Source organism: Corvus brachyrhynchos, unplaced genomic scaffold (genome assembly GCF_000691975.1).
Source record: "Corvus brachyrhynchos isolate BGI_N302 unplaced genomic scaffold, ASM69197v1 scaffold19, whole genome shotgun sequence".
Classification (NCBI taxonomy): Eukaryota; Metazoa; Chordata; class Aves; order Passeriformes; family Corvidae; genus Corvus; species Corvus brachyrhynchos.
This window is the reverse complement of record NW_008246061.1, coordinates 1,258,544-1,282,771: the sequence shown is the minus strand read 5'-3', so window position 1 is coordinate 1,282,771 and position 24,228 is coordinate 1,258,544. Positions and strand designations below refer to the sequence as shown.

Below are 24,228 nucleotides of genomic sequence, written 5' to 3'. Positions count from 1 at the left end.
TGTTCTTTGAGGGAGTAACAAAATAAGACATAACTGTAGGAACGGTGTGTGGAACAAGCAGAGTTCGCAGCAGGAGTGCAGCAGATCTTTTATAGCTCATGACACCTTCCCTGCTCTTGGATGTAAAGCACTCCTGTGATTTCCTTTGCAGCAAACACTTGACTTACCCTGAATCTATATTCACAATATCTATACCTCAGAAAACCCCAAACACAGCAAACCCCCACAAACAAAACTACTGTACTCCACTTTCCAGAATAAGGATCTTGATTTTCCCCCACCTAAAAAGAAACATATTTTACAAGTTCAGTATTTTCCTTTGGTCTGTGTCTCCTTAACTTGGTAGCCTATTTTAGTTCGTGTTTTCTGCCTGCCCAAAAAATGTCAGATCCATTCAGAATTTTTTCTCAGCTGGACTACTAAGATAATCTTCCCTTTCTGATTAATTCCTTTAAAAATAATTTAAAAGCAAATCAGTGCTAAGAAAATAATCTTTCCTTTCAAAATGATGTTTGTAGCACTTTTAAACATTCTTGTTGTATTTTGGCCATTTTGAAGTTTCCTCTTCTATTAAATCTGTGGATTTTGGGGGAACAATTGCCTCTTGCATGCTAGACTTCAGTTCTAGAATGAAATGCAAGTGTGGCCTTGACCTTTCTGCCATTCTCTTGATGAGGACGTGTCCCTAGGCCAGTTCTGCCATTGCCAGGACAGTGAGGTCAGGGAAGCTTTTGAGACCGAATAAAGGACCTTGGTGGTACCTTTTTGTGTGATGTAACCATTGCCATCAGTAAATAATGATATCTCTGCTTCTCAAGACCTTCTGCAGCACTTGAAACATCTCATTTTGCTCTGGGATTTTTGAATAGGTCACTGAGCATCAACAAAGTCTTTTGTTTTGCTGATGGGTAGATTGGGTGGGCAGCCTGGGTACTGAGGAAGAAGTGAAATAGTTTGCATGTTCTTTACTTCATTCATCTTCAATCTCAGCGTTACCAACCTATTCCACACAAAAGCCCACGCACTGTAAATAACCTTCACTCTGATTTTCCTCTCTGCTCTCCTGCTCTCGTGCATTACATGTCCTTTTTTCTGCACTTGTCAGTGTATCTCCTGCAGTAGCTGAATGTGCTGAAACAAGGGAGCCTGATCCAGGCCTGTGTACAGAGGCCTGACATCTCTGTGGGAACAGTGCTGAGATTATGCAACCTATTGTGCTCACTCCTTCAAAAACCTGCTCGTGTTTCCTGATAGAGATCAGGCTGCTGAGCAGTCCCACCATTTACCAGAATATTTTCAAAAGGAAGCCACCTTCCCTTTCACAGGTTAGGTAAACACAATATTGTGAAGACTCTGCCTGTCTTCAGGTGCCTGGGGTGAAAAAGGAGCAATTCAGTGTTACCAAGAAATTTCTGTTTTCTGCTCTCAGCTGTCTTCCCTTGGAGCAGAGGTGGATGCAGACAGCTCAGGGCTGGTAGATCTCCCTGGAGAGCAGACTGAGGATGGGGTGAGGCTGCACAGTTGTCCCCAGCGCAGAGGGGAGGATGTGCTAACACAGAGACTAATGTTTGAAGAGCCACCAGGGACTCTTGCTGATGTTAAAAAATGAAGAGGAGAGGAAATGGGTGTACAACTCCTTTTCTTGTGGTTCCATTTATTAATTATAGTGTGAGACAGTTTCTCTGGGCTAGACAGGAAAAACTTGGATCCTGAAGCTGCAGACTACACTGAGGGGTATCACTGTGATTTCAGTCTAACTCATTTCCCTTCTCCCCCACATTCATTGGTAACTCAGTGTTTCCTCTGTTCCTGGAACCTTCAGGAGTAGGATGGTAACAGTCATACCTGTAGCACACACTGGAGTTTGAACATTCAGAAATTTTGGCAGCCTGTCAAATGACCAGGTTGGGGGAGGAAGAACCAGAATTGGGAAGTGGTTATTTACTTTTCCTTCACCCTATAACTCAGTCAAAATTTAACAGTATTTAATTGAAAGCATGAAGAGAATTATTTCTGACCTTGAGGAAAATCTTGCCAAATCTCAGTGACCTGTTAGAAATAATGACATTTTAGGGGTTGTCAGAGAAGTTTTGTGAACTTGTACTGTTTGAACACAGTGAAGTGAGTCCATGTAAGCATGGCTGCTTTACCTTTTAACAGCTGAGTTCATGGAGCTCAGCTTTTCCTTGTGGTTCTGTTCCCTTCCAGTGCTGGGTCTGCTGAGGCTGACTGGAAGATCAGTGCAAACTGCACCCTTCTTCCTACTTCTCTATGGGGTTGCACTGTGCACAGTGCTCAGCATTATACATGTGGAGAGCTGTGTACACACGGCAGAGCAGTGTCATTTCTGCCTGGTTCTTAATAGGCTAATCCAGGTTTTAGAGCGATTTCTTTAATTTTGTTTCCGTGTTTGGGATGAAGTCATTCTGAACAGCAAACCAACCCGTGCCACCACCACAGGCAGCACCACAGAACAAGCCTGAAAGTGTGAAGCGTTTTGTTTCTGTCCGTGGGTGAGAATTGAGCACAAAGCGATGGCTGCAGCACATTCCTGCCTCAGGAATTGTTTGGCCTGGCAGAGCTTCTGGGTCAGCATTCTGGATGGCAACACAGGCCAGGGCACAGGCACTGGGCTCGCAGAGGCTGAGCTCACTGAGGGCTTGCACAAGGCTCACACAGGTCTCACAATGAAGAAATTGGGAACTGCTGGAGATGGAGGATGGATAAAGATCCTGGTTTCCCTTTCTCTGGGGGTCACTCTGTGTCGGTGTCCCACGGTGGTTGGGTGCTGGGCACCACAGCTCTGTCTGGTTCACTCACTTGGTGGCACCGGCTGGAGTTTCTAAGTCCTGCCAAGACACAGAACTGGTATTTCAGGCATTTCTATAAAATACTTCTCACTGCAGAAATGTTTTTCTGCACTGGTGGGGCTGGTTTGTTTTTTTTTTTTTCATTTTCAGATAGAAACTTGTTCTTAATTGAAGAGGAAAACTAGGGAGAAAATAATTTTTATTATAAGATTACTTGGTGGAACTGAAAACATGAAATCTTGCATTTGATATGAGAATAATTATTTTTCCTTCTCATGATTTTTCTTGAATTGTGTTCTTGGAGCATACTTTCTTTAGGTTTCAGATAACGTGTTTATTATGTGTCTGTGTAAATGTTTAAAATCCAACAATCAGGACTGATGTACAAAAATAATACTTTCCTTTATTTTCTACTTGACCTTCATGTGGTTTCAGGAGCTTTTAGCTTACTTGAAATAATTTTTCTTTTCAAGCTTTTTGCTATATATAAGCTTTTGCTATATATAAGCTTTGCTTATAGAAGGGGTGAATTCCTTGGCTCATCTTCAGATCTATTTTATTGTTTAAATAGAGAAATCCTACGTTCATTCTGATACCCTTTAAGGTGTATTTTGTGGGAAAATAAAATGTTCTGTCCCATTCCAGTACTGGCGAGATTGTCAGTGGTTTTAATAGGCAAAAAACCTCAGTATGTTTGGATTTTTCCATCCTCTTAAGATTTTGTTGCTAGAGGTTACTGGTTTGGCGTCCAATACCTCTGTTCCCCACCTGAGGAATGATTTCCTTGGTGACAAACCCTCCTCTCTCTATCTTTGACACTGAATTATTTCCATGTGCCTTGCAAAGAAATGAAGATAAGAGCAGTAGGTAGGTGAGGACTAGAAACTAAAGAAAATTAAAATAACCTGCAGTTGTCATTTAAAACCCCCCAAACTTTCGGGACGTGATTGGGAGCTGGAGTAGTGGAGATCAGAGAGAGAACATGGTTAACTGAATTGTGCATCTCTAATGCTTCATATCCCTGCTAGTGCAGTTCTTTCTCCATCCCTAAATGTGATTTGTGTGCCACCTGTTTCAACTGCAGTCACTCTCCAGGGACATCAAATGGGAGGCAGCACGTAGGAGCTAAATTATTTGGAGAGGATTCAGTGATTGACTTAAATGTAAAGGGATTAATTGGTCTCTAAACAAGTCAATTAAACTGTATTCGGAAAGTGGAAAGATCACAAATGCATGGCAATGAATAAATTAATGCATTTTTCATGGTTTTAGAATTTTCTACATGTTGCTTAATTTGTTTTGAATCATAAAATTTATTCCATTAATTGTGATCATGCTGCATAATAGACACATGTGAAATAAGTTTGTGCAGCCATCCTCCTAAAGGACAGCTGGCAGCAGGCTTACAGCACAAATTTCAGTGTGTATTAGGAGGTGTTCACAGCTTTTGCAGGCTCTTTTACACACCATACAGCAAAGGAGAACGAATTTTCTCTGAGACCATGCTGTAAAATGAGGTTCAGGTCTCTTAAAACTTTGTCTCCGTTCTGTGTAGCTCATTAAACCTTGTGCTCTTCAGTAGACGTGTGAAGGGCATGATATGCTTGGTCCTTGGTGCTTGAGGAAGGTGTGCTGTGCAAGGAAATGTGGAGAGATTTAGGCACTTGGCTTTGCTTTGTCATTTTGGGTGGTATTTTATGGGCTGGGTTTTGGCTTTTCGTTTAATTTTATCAAGGTATAGTTGAACATGATTTTCTTTCATTTTGCAGTAGTGCTGTTGTTCTGCCACATTTAAGAGTTCAGCTGCAAGTCCTAGGAATAATGAAGCTCTCCATCAGGATTCATCTCTCTTCGTGTTCTGTAATTCAAAATGCTGGGTTATTATTACAGGTTTATAATCATGTAAAGATATCAGAAGATTTGGTTTGTGGGAAGAAATGAACTTAAGAGGGGGATCAAGTCTTGCAGCACTTACAAATCCTTTTCCAGCTGCCATTTTTAAATGGGTGTGAGATAGTCAGAAGGTCCCCAGCTCCCATGTTCTGAGAGCAGGGCTGCTTCCTCACTGGAGAGCTCCCAGTGCTGGTGTTCACCTGCTGGAGAAACTAAACTTTGCTCACACTGAAAGTGGGTACAGGGATTTAATGCCTGGAGAGTCTGAATTTCTTTTTAAGGCTGTATGAATCTGTGACATAAAACTCACAATATAACGTTTTACTTCTCCTTTTCCCTTGAGGAGCCCACAGTAAGCAGCACAAATCAAAACTGCATTAATAGTTTTGAGATTTTGAGAACAACATTCTTCCTCTTATTTCTGTGTTGAACAAACTGGGTAACCACAGTTCCCCCCGTTGAGGTACTTGCTTTGTGAATGAAACCGATAAATTTATGTGCAGTGAACTTAATGACAACAAGAAATGGACGTGTGGCCCTTCTTCCCCTTCAGTTTGCTGGTTTTTCCCAGGAATCTCCTTTCTGAATGGCCTTAATCTAATATAATGCTACTTTGGATAATAGCACTCAGCCTCCGAGGGGCGAAGGGGAGAAGGGTGCATTAACCTACATTAGCAGGCAGCAGAAACAAGGCAGTGCTGGCCTTGCAGAGCAGAGGAGGAGCCTGTGACAGGCTGGGCTTTATTTGTATGGCTCAGACGTGGAAAGGACGCGCCCTGGTTGTGCTCTGGCTGCCGACTGTGGTGACAGAGCCTGTGTGCATGTCTGGAGAAAATCCCTGTGACTGAGGCTGCAGGAATTTAAATTGGGAGAGAGCAAATGAATTGTGGTGTCTGTTAACTTGTGAATTACTGTGCACTGCGTTACCATGCCAGTGCTGCTTAACTTACAAAGCAGGGAGAGAGGGAAGCCTGGCTGCTTGTGAGAAAATTAGGTTCTTTGGTTATAAGAAACACCTGTCTTTTCTTTTATGAGATTTTCATTTTCATTATTTTTGAGCTCCATTTTTGGGATTTGAGGAGAACTATCTGATTATCTTGGAAGATTTTGGATAAAATAATTTTAAAGCTTCACACAGCCCCTCCCTAATTTAAACAAGCAGGAGTAAGTGGCAGTGTCTGCTTCATTTTTTCCCCATGCTTTGAGCAGTCTGAGAAATTATCTGATGTTTACATATTATTTCCCCTTGTACCTCATACCTGTTAGTCTGGGTCCTTGTAGGGCATTGAAGCTGGTTTTGTTCCCATATTTCAAATTTTTTTTGGTCTCCCATGCCTGGTTTGCCCAGCACTGGGTGGTTGTTCCAGCTCAGTGTTCCCACGTGAGGGAATGTTTGGTTACTGAGGAACTCAGAGCTGTTATTTGTAAGACCACCACGTGTGTTACGTAAACAAATAATGTGACCTTTCAGACTGCACATACATAATGTAGGCCTATAAAACACACAGAGCAATGCTCATCCACTCACAGTGCTCGTTCAGGTTACAGGGGCTTCTAGAGTAATCATGTCTCACAAATGGCTACTGGGATCAAAGCCATTTCAAGCCACGATTATCAGATGCATTAAATTTCTAGCTTTCAGAGTTAATTGCCATATAAATCAAGACAGAATTTAGGTAATTTTTGACAAGTTGTTACAAAGAAATTTCTGTGTTATCCCATGTTGATGCTTTTCTTTAATGTGCAGGTTTGAATCCAGTAGAGCACAGAGCGAAGCTGTTTGGTGACAAACTCAGCTGTGGCTTTGATTGAATCTGTGCTACAAGGACATATTAAATAAGGAATTGTCTAAAGCAGTTACTGAGGGATCACTAATGACTTGTGGCTTTACTCCTAGAGCAGCATTAATTTATGAAAATGAAACTCCCAATGTAAATGTGGTTTGATACTCCGCCATACTTGAGTGTTAAATACCCTTTTTGTTTCTCTGCTGAACATGATTTCATCACTGACTTCAGTGTTGTTCGGGTGTGAGACTGAAAACTGGGCTGACTTAATTTGGATAAAGTTAATTGCCCACTGATGGCCAGCGTGCAACACAAATCTTAAGAGAAAGGATAATATTTTTATCCACTTTATGAGGGGTAGGGGGAAGCCTTTTTCCACAGCCTCAGCTCTGTTTGGGTCTGTGACCCACAGACAAATCATTTTGACTCTGCCAGTCACCCATAGAGCTGGAGTTGTGAGCCAGAGTAACTGATAGCTGTGTTATCTGTGATAAAACTGCCACAGAAAGCTTCAATTTCAGGGAACTCAGCATTTAAACTTTGCAGGCCGAGTTGTTAAGGAAAGGTCAGTTTATGCCTTAGGCTGGAAAAAAATGGCAATAGTTGGTTGGTGAACCTCCATCAGCCCTCGTCAGGCTTATGCTGGAGTTTGGGGTTATTAATATTCAAAAGGATTTTTTTCAGTCCTGATCTCTAGAGCACAACTGCTCATGACAGTTCTGAGGCCTGGATGGTATTTAAAAAATGCTGAGACTAACAGCACAGAAAGAGGGCTTTTGGGGAGATTCCACATGTAACTAACATGCAACTTACTCATGTGCCATGAATAAGTTATGGGGCACATTGAATATATGAGCTTATCTGCCTGCATTCCTGTTTGAAAGAGTATCAGATCTTTTACGGAAATGGGTTTTCCAAAGGACCCATTTCAGACCCTGTGTGGAAATACAGTGCTTCAGACAGAGATGGCAGGAGGGTGATAACAGCAGGGATTTTAGAAGCTTTATGTGCAATTTTTCCTGATGTGTTGGTATTTTGAGTATGCTAAAGCAAGAAATACTGCATCCATTCTGACAATCTTCTAGTTAATTATAATCCATTTTGTAGTTTTCACCAGCTGGTACTATTGTTTTTAGAATACCTGGTAATGCTGCTACAGATATAAGCAAGTTCCTGATTTTTAAGGACATACATCTTAAAAAGCTCAGAATTTCCAGTGGAAAATACGTGTTTGTTTTGGCATTAGCCTGAAAATAACTTTAATAACCTCCATGTTTCTTTTTTGGTATGCATTTATATTGTATTTTAAAGTCTATATCCTGTATTACAGTAGAAATATGGTGACAACAATGTCTATGTTTTCTAAATAGGGCAGGATCCAGTGTCTCATCACAATGAATTTTAATTCATAATGAATATAATAAACTTGTAGAATCAGTTTTTGGTACTGACATCTTAAATAATTCAAAATAGTTGTAGTTCTAAATCAGCACTGCTCTGAAGTGTAGCACAAATGTAACAAATAATGGACTCAGTAATCCTTAGTGCCTCGAGCTACATGGTGCGGTACAGTGCTGACTGCATCACTCACCATCCCTCTGCCAAGGGAGGAATGTTCACTGGGATTTCACTGCAGGAATTTTATTTCAGAGATCCAGGAGACCCTTTGGGTTTGGCCAGTTTTATCCAGTATTGACTAGATTTAGTAAAAATCAGATTTTATTTGATAAAGATAATTTAGCACATAAAATTTTAAGTGATCTGAATTTCTGCTGCAGGGAAACTGCCTCTGTTGATCTGCTCTGTTTATCTACCCTATAACCTCTGTTTGTCTATTGCAGACAGGATTTTTCTAAGCTGACATGCCTTAACTGTTCCTAACTTCAGAGTGTTGGTGGGAGGATGCACATGCTCCTCACCTGCTGAGCAGCACTGTTGGATTGCTGTGGTTTGATCTGCTGGTGACAATCCCACTGGAGATGGATCACAGCCCATTTCCAGAGCAGGAATCCTGCACAGTTCTTTCAAATAGGTTGAGCTTTCAGCATGAAAACCAAAAGCCTGCATTGCCGTACTCTGACTTCAACTGGTTTATTTTCATACTGGCAGATGTACTGACCAACCTTCTGTGCCATCTGTCATTGTCCCGTATTTCGGCGTATATGGGATGAGGATAAATGCTATCCTTGATCCAGGGACTTGCCTTCCTTCTTGCTCCGTGTTGCCTTTGGTATTAACTGATATCAAGAGCAGGGTTTGTCCCTGAATGTAGAGAAAATAAATACATTGCAGTGGTCATGGCAGCCCTGCTGCCTGGTTTAGTTATTCAGGATGTTATTTTGGATTATTTCTTCAGTAACCATCAACAGTCTGGGAATGACTTCTGTTCATCTTAAAAATTGTGGGAAACAATTCAAAACCAGGCTGTTTTGACAAGTCACATTTTATGCAGCTAATAATAAATCAGTAAACTTCCATGTTCAACACACACAAAACTTACTTGATATAGAAAAGTAAGGGTTTATTGTGAATGTTTATGGGAGATTTTCACCTATTATGGTGTAGTACTTCACTGAGGATCACAGGAATAAAACTACTCCAGTTGTACATGGAAGGGAATCTCTCAGTGCCAGTACACCGGAGGAGCTCCTTATATGGTTAAATTATCCATTAATCAAAACAGAACTAGATATTAAACACTGCTTCAATACACTGTCAAAATATGCTTATTTCTGTGTGTAGTTTCCAGGGCAAGCATGGGATGGCTGTTGCTGCAGAACCTGGCTCTCCCTGCAGGAGCTGTGGGGCAAAGCTCCGCTTCACTACAGTGCAAACTCCTCCTCAGCAGGAGCTCTGTCACCGTGTCATTTACTCACAGCCAGTCCTGTTCTGCTGTGCTGTAAACAGTCCAGTCCATCTCCAAAAAACCCAGACATGGAGCTCTCCCAGCCTGAGACATTGGGATAAGCCAGGGCAGGAAATGGGAGCAGTTTGTCCCGTGTTCCCGTCGAAGGTTACGGACGCTGGACGTGACCTTGCCTCCAGCACAGACTTGATATGGGTCTTGTTCCTACTGCTCCTGCAATGGAATTACTGCTCAGAATGGGCTGATGGGATGCACAGCATTGCCCCTGGACTTGTGCAGGTGCTGCTGTTCTTACCCTGTCACACTGCAGATTGATGGATCCATTGGAAGAATAACCCCCGTGTCCCCCAGGTTGGCAGCTCATCCTGTGCATGCATTATTACACACAGGGAAGGATGGGAGATGGGATCAGGGAGGGAATCCCGTTGGTGAGGAGTGTGTTGGCCTTGGCAAGGGCTTTACTGGTGACAACTGAGGCAGTGTTGACATAGTAAGTCTGTAACACAGCAAGTGTTTAGATAATGTTATCTAAATGCTTGCTGCATTGTGAAACTGTTATCTTAGTGCTTTACTTCACCACTGGAAAAACATTAAAGGCAAATAATACGTATACAAAGTTTCTGTGTGTAAAAAAACCCAACAGAATATGTGAGACAACGTATGGACTTAGAGATACCATTATTAAAGACCTGGTAATTCTGGGAACTGATGGTCTCTTCCCCCCTCTTATTTTTATTTCTTTGAGTTGGGGAAGAAAAAGAGATAACAAAATCAAGAGACAAGGAGTCAATGCCAAAGCAATATGATTTCATCTGCAGCTTGGCTTCCCCTATTCTTACTCTGTGCCATACAAAAAGTAGTGACTTTAGGCAGAGATGTGTAACCAGGCGTCAGTTTCCCTTGTTCATGAGCCAGCAGTGTGTTCACCTGAAGAAAAGTTGTTTCAGGTGCTGTGATACAGGGGAATAATTGCCCCACCTGCTTTCAGCTGGGTGTTCATTAGCCTTGGGACAAGCTCCAGCTGCAGGGCAGTGTCAGCCCTCAGTCCTGCTTTGGCTCCAGCACACAGAGAATGCTGGATTCAGTGGGTCCTTACTTCTCAGGGATTGATGTGTGGAGTGACAGAGCACCCAGCAGCCTCCAGGTTGGTGTTTCCATATTTCAGTGTGGATCTGTGTCTGGGGCCACAGCGGAGAGAATCTGGCTGTGGGGGTCCCATGCCTGGTGCAGAAATGGGGGCTGTGTGCTGTCAGGACGCTGTGGTGTCCAGAAAACTCTGGAATTGTCTCATGCCTGGAAATGTTTTCCTTCTAGCTTTAGTTGTGGTGTTGAATGTGTGATTTCCCCTAAGGGCCTGAAAATGGCCTGGCCTTTTTTGTTTGCTGTTCCAGGTGCTCCTCTGCTCTCCTGGTGTATGTGAGGAAGCTTTCCCTGCTAACGCAGCGGCCTGGCAGGGCCCTGGAGTTCCTCCCTGGACCATGGTGTGTCCTGGAGGATCTGGGCACTCTGGGAGTGCATCACTCCCCTCAGCTAAGGGCAGTGCCTTAACTGGGCAGTGGCACCTTTAAAGCCACTCTGCTCTGGAACTGAGGCTCTGCCTTCTCTGACAGCAAAGGAGGCAGCCTTTCTTCTCTTCCCTTTGTGGGAGCTTGTTCAAATTCAGGCTTCTCTGGGGATACTTATTTCCAGACTATTTAAGAAGAGGTGATTTTCATACTGGACTGCTAGTTTACTGTGGTGTTTGGGTGTTACTGACTGTAGGGGTGTCCAGGTGCTGCCATCTCCTGCCCAGACCCCACTGTGACCTGCTCCTGTCCTGTTGCTTTAGAAACTTTAAAGGAAATTATTTAATTTGCTCTCACTTACCCTTCTGTTTCAAGTTTGCCTTTCCATGCCCTCTTTTTTGTAGTCCACATCAAACAAGTGATTTGATTGTTTTCCTAATGCCTGTGCCTTTGCTGCTGCCTCTTTTCTGACATCAGACTCGATGAAGCTATTTTGGGGTAACTGTGACTTGAGGGCTTTCAGATCCCAGCCTTAATTTTGAGGAGAATTAGAACAGCCATACAATTTATTGGTCATAAAATATAATTAATTGTACACAGTCAGTGGCTTTATGGACAATTGCTTATAAAGTAAAGGAGAAACAAGAGGTTGCCAGCAGCCTGTAAGGCAGGGGATGGGAGCTCAAGCTCCTCTGTGGAGAAATAAGTATTTAAAAAATGCTCAGCCCTGAAATTGTTCTAAAAATAGGACTGATACGTACAAGTATAGGATTCTTAAATTTTCACTGTATTTTTCTAAGGAACCTTTAGTGTCAGTCCTGGCATCTGGCTCCTGACTGCGCTTTCCAGGTGTGTCAGGAGGTTGCAGTGTTTGGGACAAAGCAAGCTTAGACACCGTGCACTACATGGCAGCAAGGGGTTTTCAGGGAATGGTTTCAAGTCCTTAAAATAATAATGACAACATTCATACCGGAAAACTATTGTTTTAATATCTCTCTAATAAGGAGAAAACTTGGTTGTGTTCAATTAAGGCTTTTCGTAGCATCTCCTTCCCCAAATCCCAAAGTAATTGTTACTGGCAGCTTTGATTTCCACATTTGTGGTGTATTTTGAAATCTGTGGGGTGCAGTTTGACTTTACGTAAGGATAAACATTAGTACATACATTCCAAACTCTGTTAGGAATTGCAGTATTTGACATTTTTTTCATGTACAGTTTGAATGCAGAATAATATAGGTTCCACTGGGTATTTGTGTAAACCTCCCAACAAATGAACACCTGAATCCATCAGTTGTTCTCCTTTCTCTGCCAGTGCTGTGGAGTTTAAGCATAGTCAGATTTTTGTAATCCTCATCTGATTTTAATATATAAGTAAATTTAATGTAAAGTTGTTTTCTTTAAGTCATAGTAACTGAGGAATTGGCATTCATAAAGGTTATGGGAAGTCCTAAATACTACATTGCCAAGGTATTCAGCTGCATTTTTAGGCATCTCAAAAGTTATTTAAGGTAATTGAGATCCCAGAGGAAACACCTGAAAGACAGTTAATGTCAGCTGCAGGTGATTAGGTGCCAAAGTGAAAGCTGGATTTTTCTGTGCTATGGAGAAAAAAATACCAGCAATAGTTAAAAGGACACAGATCTTTTGTTACAAAAGGTTATGTGATGTTGCCTTTTCTCTGTATTTCTGTTAATAGATGCCTTTTATTGGAATAGTTGTTTTAATTTTAGCACATAGGTCTCAGTGAATATAGTGGAAATATTGTTGGAGGTGTGTACCAAAGTGTTCTGCTGGCTGAAGGCCACAGTGCTCAGCATTTTTCCCACCTTATCCTTAGTGCAGCCAGAGGTGGAAATAACATATGTACTGTATATGTTCCATACATTCCACTGGAGAAGATGACATCCTAACCAAGGCAGCCGTCAGGCACCTGGAAAGCAAAGGAAGGTTTCTGAAAAAGTACCTGTAAAAAAGAGTTCCTACATAGTGTTACCAGAGTACTGTTACAGATTTGCACTCTCTAAAATAATTTTTATAAAATAGGATGAAAAGAAGAGGTCTTGCTTAAGTTTGTGTTGAAAGTTTCCCATGGAAAACTCCTGCAACTGCCACTGTCTCTGGTGGCACTGGCTGTATGCCTGAAAAAAGCCAGAAAAGGAAGAAATTCAAACCTCAGACTCTTAACTGGTAGGGTAAATCCTAATAGGGTTAATACTGAATTAATCCAGCTGAAATACATTTCAAGCTAAGTTCATGGGCACATGGCTGAGCATTTTCACTTTACACCACACCCAAGGCATAAATAATTTTAAATGCCCCCAACTTTATTTTTCTGATGCATTGGATGCTTCAGTCTGGTCCAGGCTTCTGATTTGGAATTTTTTGTAGGGAATATATGGCACTTTGTATTCCCCTGTTAGGATCAGGAATGGCTGGGGGCTTGCTCAGGATGTCACCTTACTGCCACAGTTTTGGCCTTCTTCCTCACCTCTGGGTCGGAGCCTTGACTCAAACCCTGCCTCTGACTGCCCTTAGTTCCTGGTGTAACTCATTAATGTGTGCAAAGCGAATGTACAGCACAGCTGTGCAGAATTAGCAATGTTTATATTATTGTACTTGTCCTGAGCTGGCAGTGTGAGGTATTCCAACAGACTTTGGGGAGTAGGGAGATACTCCATGTGCATTTCTGGTAGTTTCTGATCATTTTATCATCTGATCAGACAGAGTACAGAAATGAGGATGTTTAAAAACCTGCAGAGATAGTGGAGCAGCTTCTCAAAAGCCTATCTGCTTCAGTTTTTGAACTGGGTTGAAATAAATGTAAGTAAAACAAAAAAATCAGTCTGAACATGGTGCTGAATGTTTTTCGGAACCCTGGTCTGATTTGCATTTTGTGTTCAGCTTTTTGTTGGTGCAAAGAGTAGTGGATCTGAAGGGAAAACTGGATATTGATAATGTTGGAAGATTCTAGTGAGGACCTGGACCATTTGTGTGTTTTGGAGCTTGATTTGGTGTGAATAGGTTGGATGTACAGTGGGGCTCAGTGGTGGATCAGGTAAAGCCTTGTCCTGGGGCTGTGTGGAGGACTGGCTGCTTGGAGTTGGGTGAGGTTTCTCCACTTGGATGTTATTCCAAGATCTGGCTCACATTTGCAGCCAGAGTGATTTCTTCGGGCTGGTATTTCAGGAATGGTGTGAGCTGTACTGCAGACAGGAATGTCAGGAGGCTGGGAGCACATGCCAGAGTGGGACACAGCTCAGCAGCGGGTGCTCAAATCAAGTTCTTATTTGTTACTAAAGGAAACCTTTCACCCAGAGCCTGCCAGGAGCTGATGGGGACCGCAGGAAGTCCCCAGGCCTTGATCTTTATTATTTTTGGTCTTGAAAGCTGAGCTTATGGCAATGACTGGCACCAGAGGGAGCTTAACTTGTGTGTCAGTGCCTGGCAAAGCTGGGGGGAGCCCAGGGAGGGCAGCAGGACACAGGGTCTGGCTGGAGTCAGACCTGCTGGGCAGAGGGGCTTGTGCCAGCAGCTCCACCAGCTCTGGTCTGAAGGAAAGCACTGCTGGACTGACTGAGCTTTGTTGCTCTCGTCCTAGAGCTGCACTTGATTTAATTTGGATCCAGTGTTACAAATGTTCCATCTTTCACTGCTGAAGTCCTTATTGCTGGGCATGAGCAGTAACATTCGTTACTGTTATTCCTTAATCTGGCATTCAGGGAAGAGAAATGGGCTGCTATTGTATTTGTATGCCTTTCCCCCAATAATCGTTTGTCTATACTCTTAGTCTGAAGCTGTCTAATTTTCTGATTTTAATTACTAATTCTGGTGCTAGGTGATTCTCAGTTGAAAGTTCATGGCATGCACTGCCTTCCTTCCAAAAACAAACAAAACTTCTGTGTTTCAAGGTCTGATTTGGTGTATTCCTTATCCTCACAGTGGTTAGGGGTAGCTGTGAGTTTTGCATAAGATTGCACATTTGTTCATGCCAGACCACTTTGCAAGACACTTGAAAGGGTCCCTGGATGTCCCAAGTTTTTCCCTTTGGTTGAATTGCAGCCAAGCAAGACCCACAGTTAAATCCTGTGGGAAGCTTGCAGAATCCGGAGTGTTTCTGTGTAGTGTCCTAAAGACAGGGGTTGAAAATCACTGCTTTGCAAACAGCTTTGCTCTCTGCTTTGAAATGCTCACCTGCTGCACATGAACTCTCTGCAGACGTTATCCTCGCTTGCTCTTACACCAGATTTCTCATGGGCATTTTATTTATTAAAACCTTCTTTATATTAAAGGTGTTCACCATGTGTAAGAAAACAAATGGGATCTGATTAAATATTTGGACTTGGCTGTAATTTTGTGTTTCTTGTATGTGCAGAAATCCATTGTTCAGGGGGTTTTATTACATTAATCGATTTGCTTCTCTTCTTGGGGCAGGATAGGAATACCTGGAATCTGACCCATTTTGTCCCATGTCCTGTTCCCTCCCTTCCCCCCACCATCTAACTCAATGATCAATTTACTTCTTCAGCGCTGAGGATAGTAAAATTTCTTTCCTTTGTGAAAATTGAAACATAAGGAAACCTTTTATTTAGTGGAATTACTGTTACAAAATACTTCAGAATTGTGGATGGCAGCACCAGGGAAGTATAGCCCTTACCTGTCATTTCAGTAGCCTTTTCCCTTCAGATTTTTCTCAACTGAATTTTTTCTTCTGGTCCCTTTTTGTGGTAGGATTTGAGGCTCACAGAAGAGTAACTTGGGGTACGGGATAACAAGTTACTCTGCCCAATATGTGGAATCATTCAGAGATTTAGTGAGATTAGAGCAGCTCCCTATTCTACACCATCAGTGCCTTTGTCTAGAAACAACTGGCAGCAGCAGTAGAGCAGTTGGTTGACTTCAACACTGAAGTGAAGTGGCTGTAGTTACCTCTGTTTTTTTTCTTGGTGCGGGCAGTGAGAGCTGTCTCTCAAACACAGGTCCCATTAGGGCTGGCCCAGTGCCAAAGCCAACACCCATAAAGCTGTGCACAGCTCTTGAATTGGACAGAAAAGTCTGCACACTTACTGCAGCTCTGTACATTTTTAGTTGATTAAAATGATGATAAAAACATGAAATGTGGTTTTTTTGGTGGCTTTGTAGCAAGGAATATTTAAGCAAATAGTTAGCTGTGATGGGAGTCACTCTATGGGTAGAATAAAGGGAAAACATTTTCAGTACCATTCATTTCAAGCTAAGTTTGGTCAGCAGTGGCAAATCCATGGTTTACCCTAGGTTGTTGACAACTTTCTGTAATATTCATGTGCTTTTATATTTTTTTAATCAAGATTCTCATGAGGTGTTAGGCAAACATCTTTCCTATTCCCTTGTTATTCCTTTTCAGCTGGACCTCGTTGTGGGGTGAACTTTGAAGAATTTCTGAAGACCCCTCTTTTCACTGCTTGAATCCTGGTTAAAATCCCACTTATTTGTAATGAATTTGTTGAGTGAAAGAAGTAGGAAAACACATCTATGAGACAGTTGCCAACATTGTCAATTATGTGGTGACAGACCCCTCTGTCATGTGATTATCATCCCGGCAGTGAGCCTCAGGACAGGACAAGAGGGTGTGTGCTTGGCCTCCAAGGCTCTGAATTTCCCTCCTGGAGCCCATTAACACCGATAAATGTTTCCTTTTGTCTCCCCTCTGCTGCAGCGAGCACTTGTCGTGTGCCTTCACGTTCTTCCTGCACGGGGAGAGCAACGTGTGCACGAGTGTGGAGATAGCGCAGCACCAGCCCATCTACCTGATCACCGAGGAGCACATCCAGATGGCCCAGTCCTCCCCCTCGCCCTTCCAAGGTACGGAGCTTCCCGGGACTTAAACCATGTGGGGATGACTCCCCAGAACTTTCTATCCATTCGCATTGTTGTTAACGTTACATGCCAAACAAATCAAGCATTTTTGTTTAAAAAAACTTAGTATTTAAGAAAGTCAGTGCACCCGTGTGGTTTTCTGACATGGTCTCTCTGTAAACCCTATGTGAGCTTATGTGGTTCAGGACTGCTTTTCATTCATACATTGGCAACTGTTTACTGTTTTATTTTAAAAACAAGGGGTGGGTGGGTGTGAAAATGTAGCAGAAACAATGAAAAACTTGAAGTATCTGTGACTATTTATTTGCCAGTGTAAGAAATTAGAATTTTATAGAGTTCAGTTGATGGCTTAGTAAATTCATAAGGCAATTTTTGTGTGATACTCTACCAAAAAAAAAAAAAAAGAAAAACACCTAAGAATTTTGAGTCATTGAGTTATGCTGTCTTTACTACAGTCTGAAATTATAGTTTCAAAGCAATTAAAGCAAGAAATATTTGTAAAGTTCAACACAGAGTAAAAAAACACCCAGAGACACATGAAATGATCATGTCTAGAGATGTTAATTTATAGAAGCTTTATTGAAAAACATTTTGTGTCTAAATGTAAAGCTTTGACAGAGGCTCAGGCACTTCAATCATACATTTTATTTCAGTGAGATGAATTCATGACTCAAATCAAATACAACTAAAAGCAAAGTTGAGTCAGAATGGAAATACCTGTTGTTAAGCAAGTAGTTTTCCCTATTTGTTGTGACTCTTCTTTGTGTATTATCTCTCCTTTTCAATGCTGAGAAGTCTCAACTGTTCCTGTCCTCTGTTCTTTCCATGAGTGCTCATCCCTGAGTGCTCTTTCACTACACTGGGATTGCTGGAAATTCATTCACTGTGGAAGTTATGAACCCAAACTGCCACAGGGTCCCGTGTTAGCTCAGAAGGGGTGTGCAGGAGCAGTGCAGTGCCGTAGGTTTGGGCTCACACCTGTACTGGGTGTTGCAGTGGCTTTCCCTGGAGTGGACCCTTCATTGTGCAGGCGCCGGAGGCAGACACTGCTGACCCACAGCTGGAGCAGCCCTGCTGTGGGACTGCTGTTTGCTATCCTCTGGTGCTGCTGGGTCCTTCAGGGCTGCTGTTTGCTATCCTGTGGTGCTGCTGGGTCCTTCAGGGCTGCTGTTTGCTATCCTCTGGTGCTGGTGGGTCCTTCAGGGCTGCTGTTTGCTGTGTTGCAGTGCTGGTGAGTCCTTATGGGTTGAACGGGACCCTCACGGGCCAGTCCTACAAGATGTCAGACCCCGCCACTCGGAAGCTGATGGAGGAGTGGCAGTACTTCTACCCCATGGTGCTGAAGAAAAAGGAAGGCATGAAAGAGGAGGAAGAGCTGGGATATGACAACGATTTCCCTGTGGCAGTCGAAGTCATTGTTGGTAAGTTTCAATATTTTGCCTGAAGGATTATTTTCCTCCTCATGATTTGGAAAAAAAAAAAAATCTAATTAATCAGAAGCAGCCATTATAATTTTCCTATATTCTCTTGTAGCTCTCTTGACACCAGAACATCTGAGTAGTTCTGTTGCCTCAAGCTTTTGTACTCCCTGTATCCCACATGCCATTATTCACTGGATTGAGCTACTCATTTCTGCTCTGTACTGGTTACAGAGGGCTGGGTGTATATTAGCATGGAAATTCCTTAGCTCTTTGTATTTCAGATAATAAGTTTTGTCAAATAGACATTGAAAACAAGTGGAAGTAGCTGTGGTTGCTGGATATTATCAGGTGTGTTTAAGACTTGTGGTTTTCCATCTCTCTGCAGGGGGTGTAAGGATGGTGTATCCTTCAGCCTTTGTTCTCATCTCCCAGAGTGACATCCCCGTGTCACAGAATGGTGCCAGTGCTGCAGGCCATATAAATGTGGGACAGCAGGGGCTTGGAAGCGTGAAGGATCCTGCCAGTACCTGTGGGATGCCCCTGACTCCCCCCACCTCTCCAGAGCAGGCTGTTATGGGTAAGCAGTGGGCTGGGGAGATGGAGTCAGACGCTGGGCTTTGCTCAGCTCCTGAGGAGTGAGTGAGCATGTGAATAGGGCAGGGTAAAGGCAGGCAGTGGAGGAATGTTGGGGGAGGATTTGTAGGTCTGTGCTAAAGGAAAGCCAGTGCTGTGAACACGCCTTTACACAAACCGGGATGAATTGGGTGCAGCTCCCTTTTCTGTGGGTGCATCTGTGTGCAGTGCTGCAAAGGAACACACAAACCTCTCACCACTGGGTGACCTTCTGCTCGAACTTGGAGATGTTTTGAACTTGTTGGGCAGCACTTGTCCAATTTCACAGCGCAATAGAAGTGTCAAAGACACGAAGGTCCTACAGGTTTCTGTGGGACTGTGCAGCCAGGTGGGACTAAAGAACCCTTGTTATACCCTCACTGAGGAGCTCCCAAGCTTAGCCTTTATGGGATAGTTCTGTCACATCAATAGGGTCAGTCTTGGAATCACAGAGTCGTTGAGGTTGGAAAAGACCTCTAAGATCATCAAGTCCAACCTTTGAACCTTGATGCAAAGCCGAGAAAAACTTGTCTGGATCCACTTGTCTGTGATTAGAGCCTATAGATGAAGACAATCAAAGTATTTAGTATTTACTGCTAATAAGTCAGAATGTGAGATGTGAATTCACTTGGAGTTGTGTTTTTCAAAGGAACTGAGAGTTAAAATAAGCAAAAAGCCAATTAATAACTAACTGAAGCAAGACAATCAACATTTAAATAACAATCTCTGTTCAAGTATTGATGCATATTTTAATGTGCTGTTGTATTTTTAAATTTTTCAGAACCCTGTTAAACTTGTACAGTATCACAAGGGGGATTCTATTTTTGAATATTTATAAACTATCATTTATATAAAAGTGTTCATGTTGTCCAATCTGGCAGTCACGTCTTCTGTTTGTTCTCTGCTATTGTTTGAGGGCAGTATGAATTTGTATTAGAGGGCTGCCTCTCCAGCAAACAATGAAAGGATTCTTTTTTATCAAAACCATTTTAAAAGACCTCGAAAAACTGGAGAAATGGATTGGGAAAACATGCCATGCAGTCCAGAATCACTAATGGAATCCATAAACTGGATTAGTGTGAGGCACGGGAATAACACTTTGGTTCTGCCCAATACTATTGAAAACTGGCTGGAGTCCAGGAAAGGATAGTGGGAGTGATCCTGGATTTTGCAAACAGGACCTCCAGGAAAAGAGGGACAGAATTGAGGTGGTTTATTCTAGAGAAGTAGAATTTGAAGGACAAGAATGGGCTTTTCTCTGCAACCAGTATGTAATGTATCTAAACTGGAGCAAAGCAAAACTAGGTTAAACAGGAGGAAAAACTTGCTCTGAGGAAGGATAATGAAATGTTGGAGTAAATTTGCTGTTGGGAAGCTACAGAAGTTCCATTAGCAGAAGGGTGATGGGTTTGGTGGGGGGCATTTCGTAAGGTTGTTTTTAAGACACAGATTAGTTAAATATGTTGATCCAGCTTTAAAGCAAGGACTGGACTAGATGATCTCTTCAGTTCTCTTTTAATCATATTTTCCATGGTTGTGTCTAAAGTATGTAACAAAACAAATTCTTGCTGGAGCTGGGGAACGGCTTTGCCAGTGGAACCAGTCAGGACCACAGGGGATGTGTGGTAGCCTCTGGTGAGGGGCTGCTGTGTCCTCCACTCATTGTACCATTACCTGACACAGGTATCTATGTGTGCTCCAGGACTGTGTCAGGGATGTTCATGGATAAAAATTAGTGTGTGAGAACAAAGTGGTTTTGCCTGCTGTGCAGTTCTGGCTCACACTGTCAATTGCTGTATAGTATAAAAATATTGCATAATTATAGAAAGCAACAATTAATGCACCCCAATGTAACTTGAAAGCCCTGGTAGCTCCTTGGTTATCCTCTCATGCCTCTTGTCCTTCCCTTCCCATCAGACTTATCCTTGTTTTCCTCCTGCTGTTGATGCATGTGATGCCTCTGTGTGCACGTGATATTTGTCTGTATACACACATTCCTTCTCCCCTTCTCCAAAGGAGGGCACGTTTGCCAATTCTGAAGTTCTGACCTGTTTTTTTGATCATCTGTCAAGTTCCCACTGCCAGAGAACCTTGGAAAGCCAGTGAAATACACGGTTAGAGGCACAAGCCTCAGCATGCCCAGGGATTTTGGGGTTTGACTTTACAGAAAGATAAGCAGGGAAGATCCAGCTGGAGAAAGAAATACATACCATGAAGAATGAAAGAAGATGCAGGGTTAGGCAGCTCGTGCACCATTTCAGAAGTTGTGTTTTGCAAGTCACCTGGTGGCAAGCAGCAGGAGTCCCTGTTAGCTGCAGTGGTGTGCAGCAGAGTCCCTTCAGCACCTCACACTTGAGGCTGCTTGGATTGCGTCAGGCAGGAGGACGAAGTGTTCTGTACCCTGGTGTGACCTTGTGAAAATGCAGCACATCCCTCCTTGCTGTTCCATCCCCAGCCCAGAGCAGGGACTCCGTGCCCAGGCCACACGGACCCAAAGCTCCCTCTGCTGCTGCAGCTCGGGCTTGGCAGGATGGAGTTCAGTTCAGCTGAACACAAACACATTGTGGGGCAGGAAGAGAAGCTTCTGCTCGTACAGTAGTGGGTAAAGGCTTCTGCATCACTGGAAGGAATGGAGTGCAGAGAGTTTTCAGGCTCTCAAACATGTTGAATATCTTCATTTGTTATCTCTTTGATAACCGTACAGAAAATATGTACTGAGAATATCATATGCTGTGTTAATAGTGTTATCTACTGGTGATAAGATGGAAATTTCTGTAGTGATGTAGATCTCAACTGGAAAATCTCGTCGAAGCCAGTTTTGATTCTGGTATTTCAACTCAAGCATATTATAAAGAAATGGCACAGAATCCCAGAGTGATTTGGGTTGGAAGGGACCTTAAAACTCATCCCATTTCACCCCCTGCCGTAGGCAGGGATACCTTTCACTATCCCAGGCTGCTCCAAGCCCTGTCCAGCCTGGCCTTGGGCACTGCCAGGGATCCAGGGGCAGCCCCAGCTGCCCTGGGCACCCTGTGCCAGGGCCTGCCCCAGGGAACAATTCCTTCCCAATATCCCATCCAGCCCTGCCCTCTGGCAGTGGGAAAGCCATTCCTTGTGTCCTGTCCCTCCATGCCTTGTCCCCAGTCCCTGTCCAGCTCTCCTGGAGCCCCTTTAGGCCCTGCAAGGGGCTCTGAGCTCTCCCTGGAGCCTTCTCCTCTCCAGGTGAGCACCCCCAGCTCTCCCAGTCCGTGTCTGTAGGAAAGCATCAGTGATCCATTCATCTCCTCAGTGAGATTTAATACTAAGTATGAAGAACTGATCCTTGCTTTGAAATGGTGTGCATAAACTATTAGTTTTCTTAATAGATGCTTTTATTATATTATAATAAACTTTGTCTTTAAAGCAACTCACCAAAGACTATATAAATTCAAGTTTAACGTCCAGGATAATTGTGAAAAAGCTCTGTCTGCACTATTTCTTAGTGATTCAATCCAAGGCTATAGGGGCTATCTAAAGTACCTCCATTTATTAGGGAGTATATTTTTATTTATGCAGATAGCTATGTATAATATACAGAGTCCGTCACATCACCTGAGGTGCAGTACGTGCACAACTCCATTGCCTGTGTCTGTGGTACAACCCAGTGCCACCTTTGTTACCTCGAAGGAAGCGTTGCTTTGAAATGTGTTCTGTAAGGATGCTCTGAGCATTCCCCAGTGAATGTGCACATCTGTGTAGCCAGCAGCCTGCTAAGAGCCTTCCAGGAAAAAAATCAACTGTGAATATGAAGAACAGGTCTGACATTGATGCTTCATTTCTCTTGCAGGAGAAAGTGGCTGCTCTCAGAGCAGCATCAGCCATCCAGCTGTGCAGGAGGGAACAGTCAGTGTCCACAGTCCAAAGAAATCAAGCAAGATTACTCCAAAATTTCACAACCGTATGGTTCACCGTGTGTGGAAGGAATGCATCCTCAACAGGGCACAGTCCAAGTATGGCAGCAGTCCTCGTGGTTTGCTTATTTATAACACAAAATATGCACTTAAAATTGTTGTAGTTTTGGCTTTATGTTATTCCTTACAGGATTCCTTTGCTAGTAATCAGAACTAATGGTGCTAAACAGCATTATCTAGGAAAATGTGGCATTATCAAAGAAAATTTGTCACTGTGTTCAGCTGAGAGCTCCTGACACTTCCCGTTGTATTTGCAGTTGTGTAGCCTGATTGTGCCAGTCCTTGAGGCCATGCATCCATAGGATGTGCTTCAGCCAGGTGCTCTCAGATTTAGTGATGGCAGCTTCTATCTCCAGTTGTTGCTACTACACTGAAAGCTGGGTGACTGCAGAACAGATCATATATATTTGATATTTAGGGCTCTAAGGGGAGTATTTGTAAAGCATTACATGAGTTGGACTAAAACTTCAATTGGCAAGGGTGTATAAATTGATGTTAGTATCATAGGCCTTTAGTACTGGAGATTTAAAGTGTATCATGGTGAGCCCTGAAATATTTATTCTTCCTTATTTCCATGCACTTTCCTCGTTGGGTATGTCAGACTAATTTCCAGAATCAGTTTAAATGGCTTTCCCCTTGTGTCTTGTGCTCAGACTCCAGACAGACTTATCTGATGCAGAGCTGGGACCTTCCTCCTACATAAATCAAACTGTAAATTTAAAGAGTAGTACAGGGATCTGCTGTCTATTTCAAAGGTCAGGTAGAAGGAAGGAATTTATCTGAGGGGAACATACATGAATTTATGCATGTACATTTTTAAAATTTTGTTTTACAAAAGGTGGTGATTACTAAAATAACTTTCTCTTCTTCAGGAGGAATCAAATTACAGCTGCAAATTTGGAAGAGGAAGTTCCTAACAATAGCGTTTCATGGGATTTTGTGGATCCAGTCCAAAGAGTCAGTTGTTCTTGTTCCAGGTGAGCTTTGAAGAGAATACACATTTGTCATACTGGGAGAGCCCTGTTTAATTCAGACAGAGGTACACTTGCAGGAGGGAGTTATGCTTTAGCTGAGACAAAAGGAAATTGTAATATCAAACCTGTGGTCACATTTGGGGGATGAATCTGCATCTCAGCCCACTGTCACTTGCAGGAGTCAATCCAAGTGGGAAAATGATGGTATTGGGGCCAGGATGACTCCAGAAGTTCCCATTCACAATGAACTCATCCTGCAGCTTTTCACAGCCATAGCCGTTGGTTAAGTGGTTAAGGCTTGTGGTAAAGAGGGCAGGATCTGCCCAAGCTTGTGAGCATCCTGATATTTGGAGGAAGAGGGAAAACATCCCTACAAATCACTTCATGTGCCTCTGGTCAATCTGCCATGGCACAAAACCCACCCAAGAGAATATTAAACCTTTGCAGCCTGGTCAGCCACTGTCACTGGATCAGAAAGAATTCACAGCTCACTCACACAAACACTTTAGGAAGTTATTAAATTATCGGTCATCTTTGGTGAGTGGTTAGAATTCCGG

The 24,228-nt window shown here is 42.9% G+C and overlaps 1 protein-coding gene across 1 annotated transcript in view; it reads left to right on the top strand.

The window, feature by feature from the left end:
* MED13L (mediator complex subunit 13 like) overlaps nucleotides 1-24,228 on the top strand; it is a 158,526-nt gene that overhangs the window by 95,031 nt on the left and 39,267 nt on the right. The window contains exons 4-8 of the mRNA XM_017746480.1: nucleotides 16,554-16,699; nucleotides 17,941-18,135; nucleotides 18,521-18,712; nucleotides 22,574-22,736; nucleotides 23,570-23,674. Coding sequence (XP_017601969.1) covers nucleotides 16,554-16,699; nucleotides 17,941-18,135; nucleotides 18,521-18,712; nucleotides 22,574-22,736; nucleotides 23,570-23,674 — 801 coding nt within the window. The remainder of the gene's footprint in view (nucleotides 1-16,553; nucleotides 16,700-17,940; nucleotides 18,136-18,520; nucleotides 18,713-22,573; nucleotides 22,737-23,569; nucleotides 23,675-24,228) is intronic.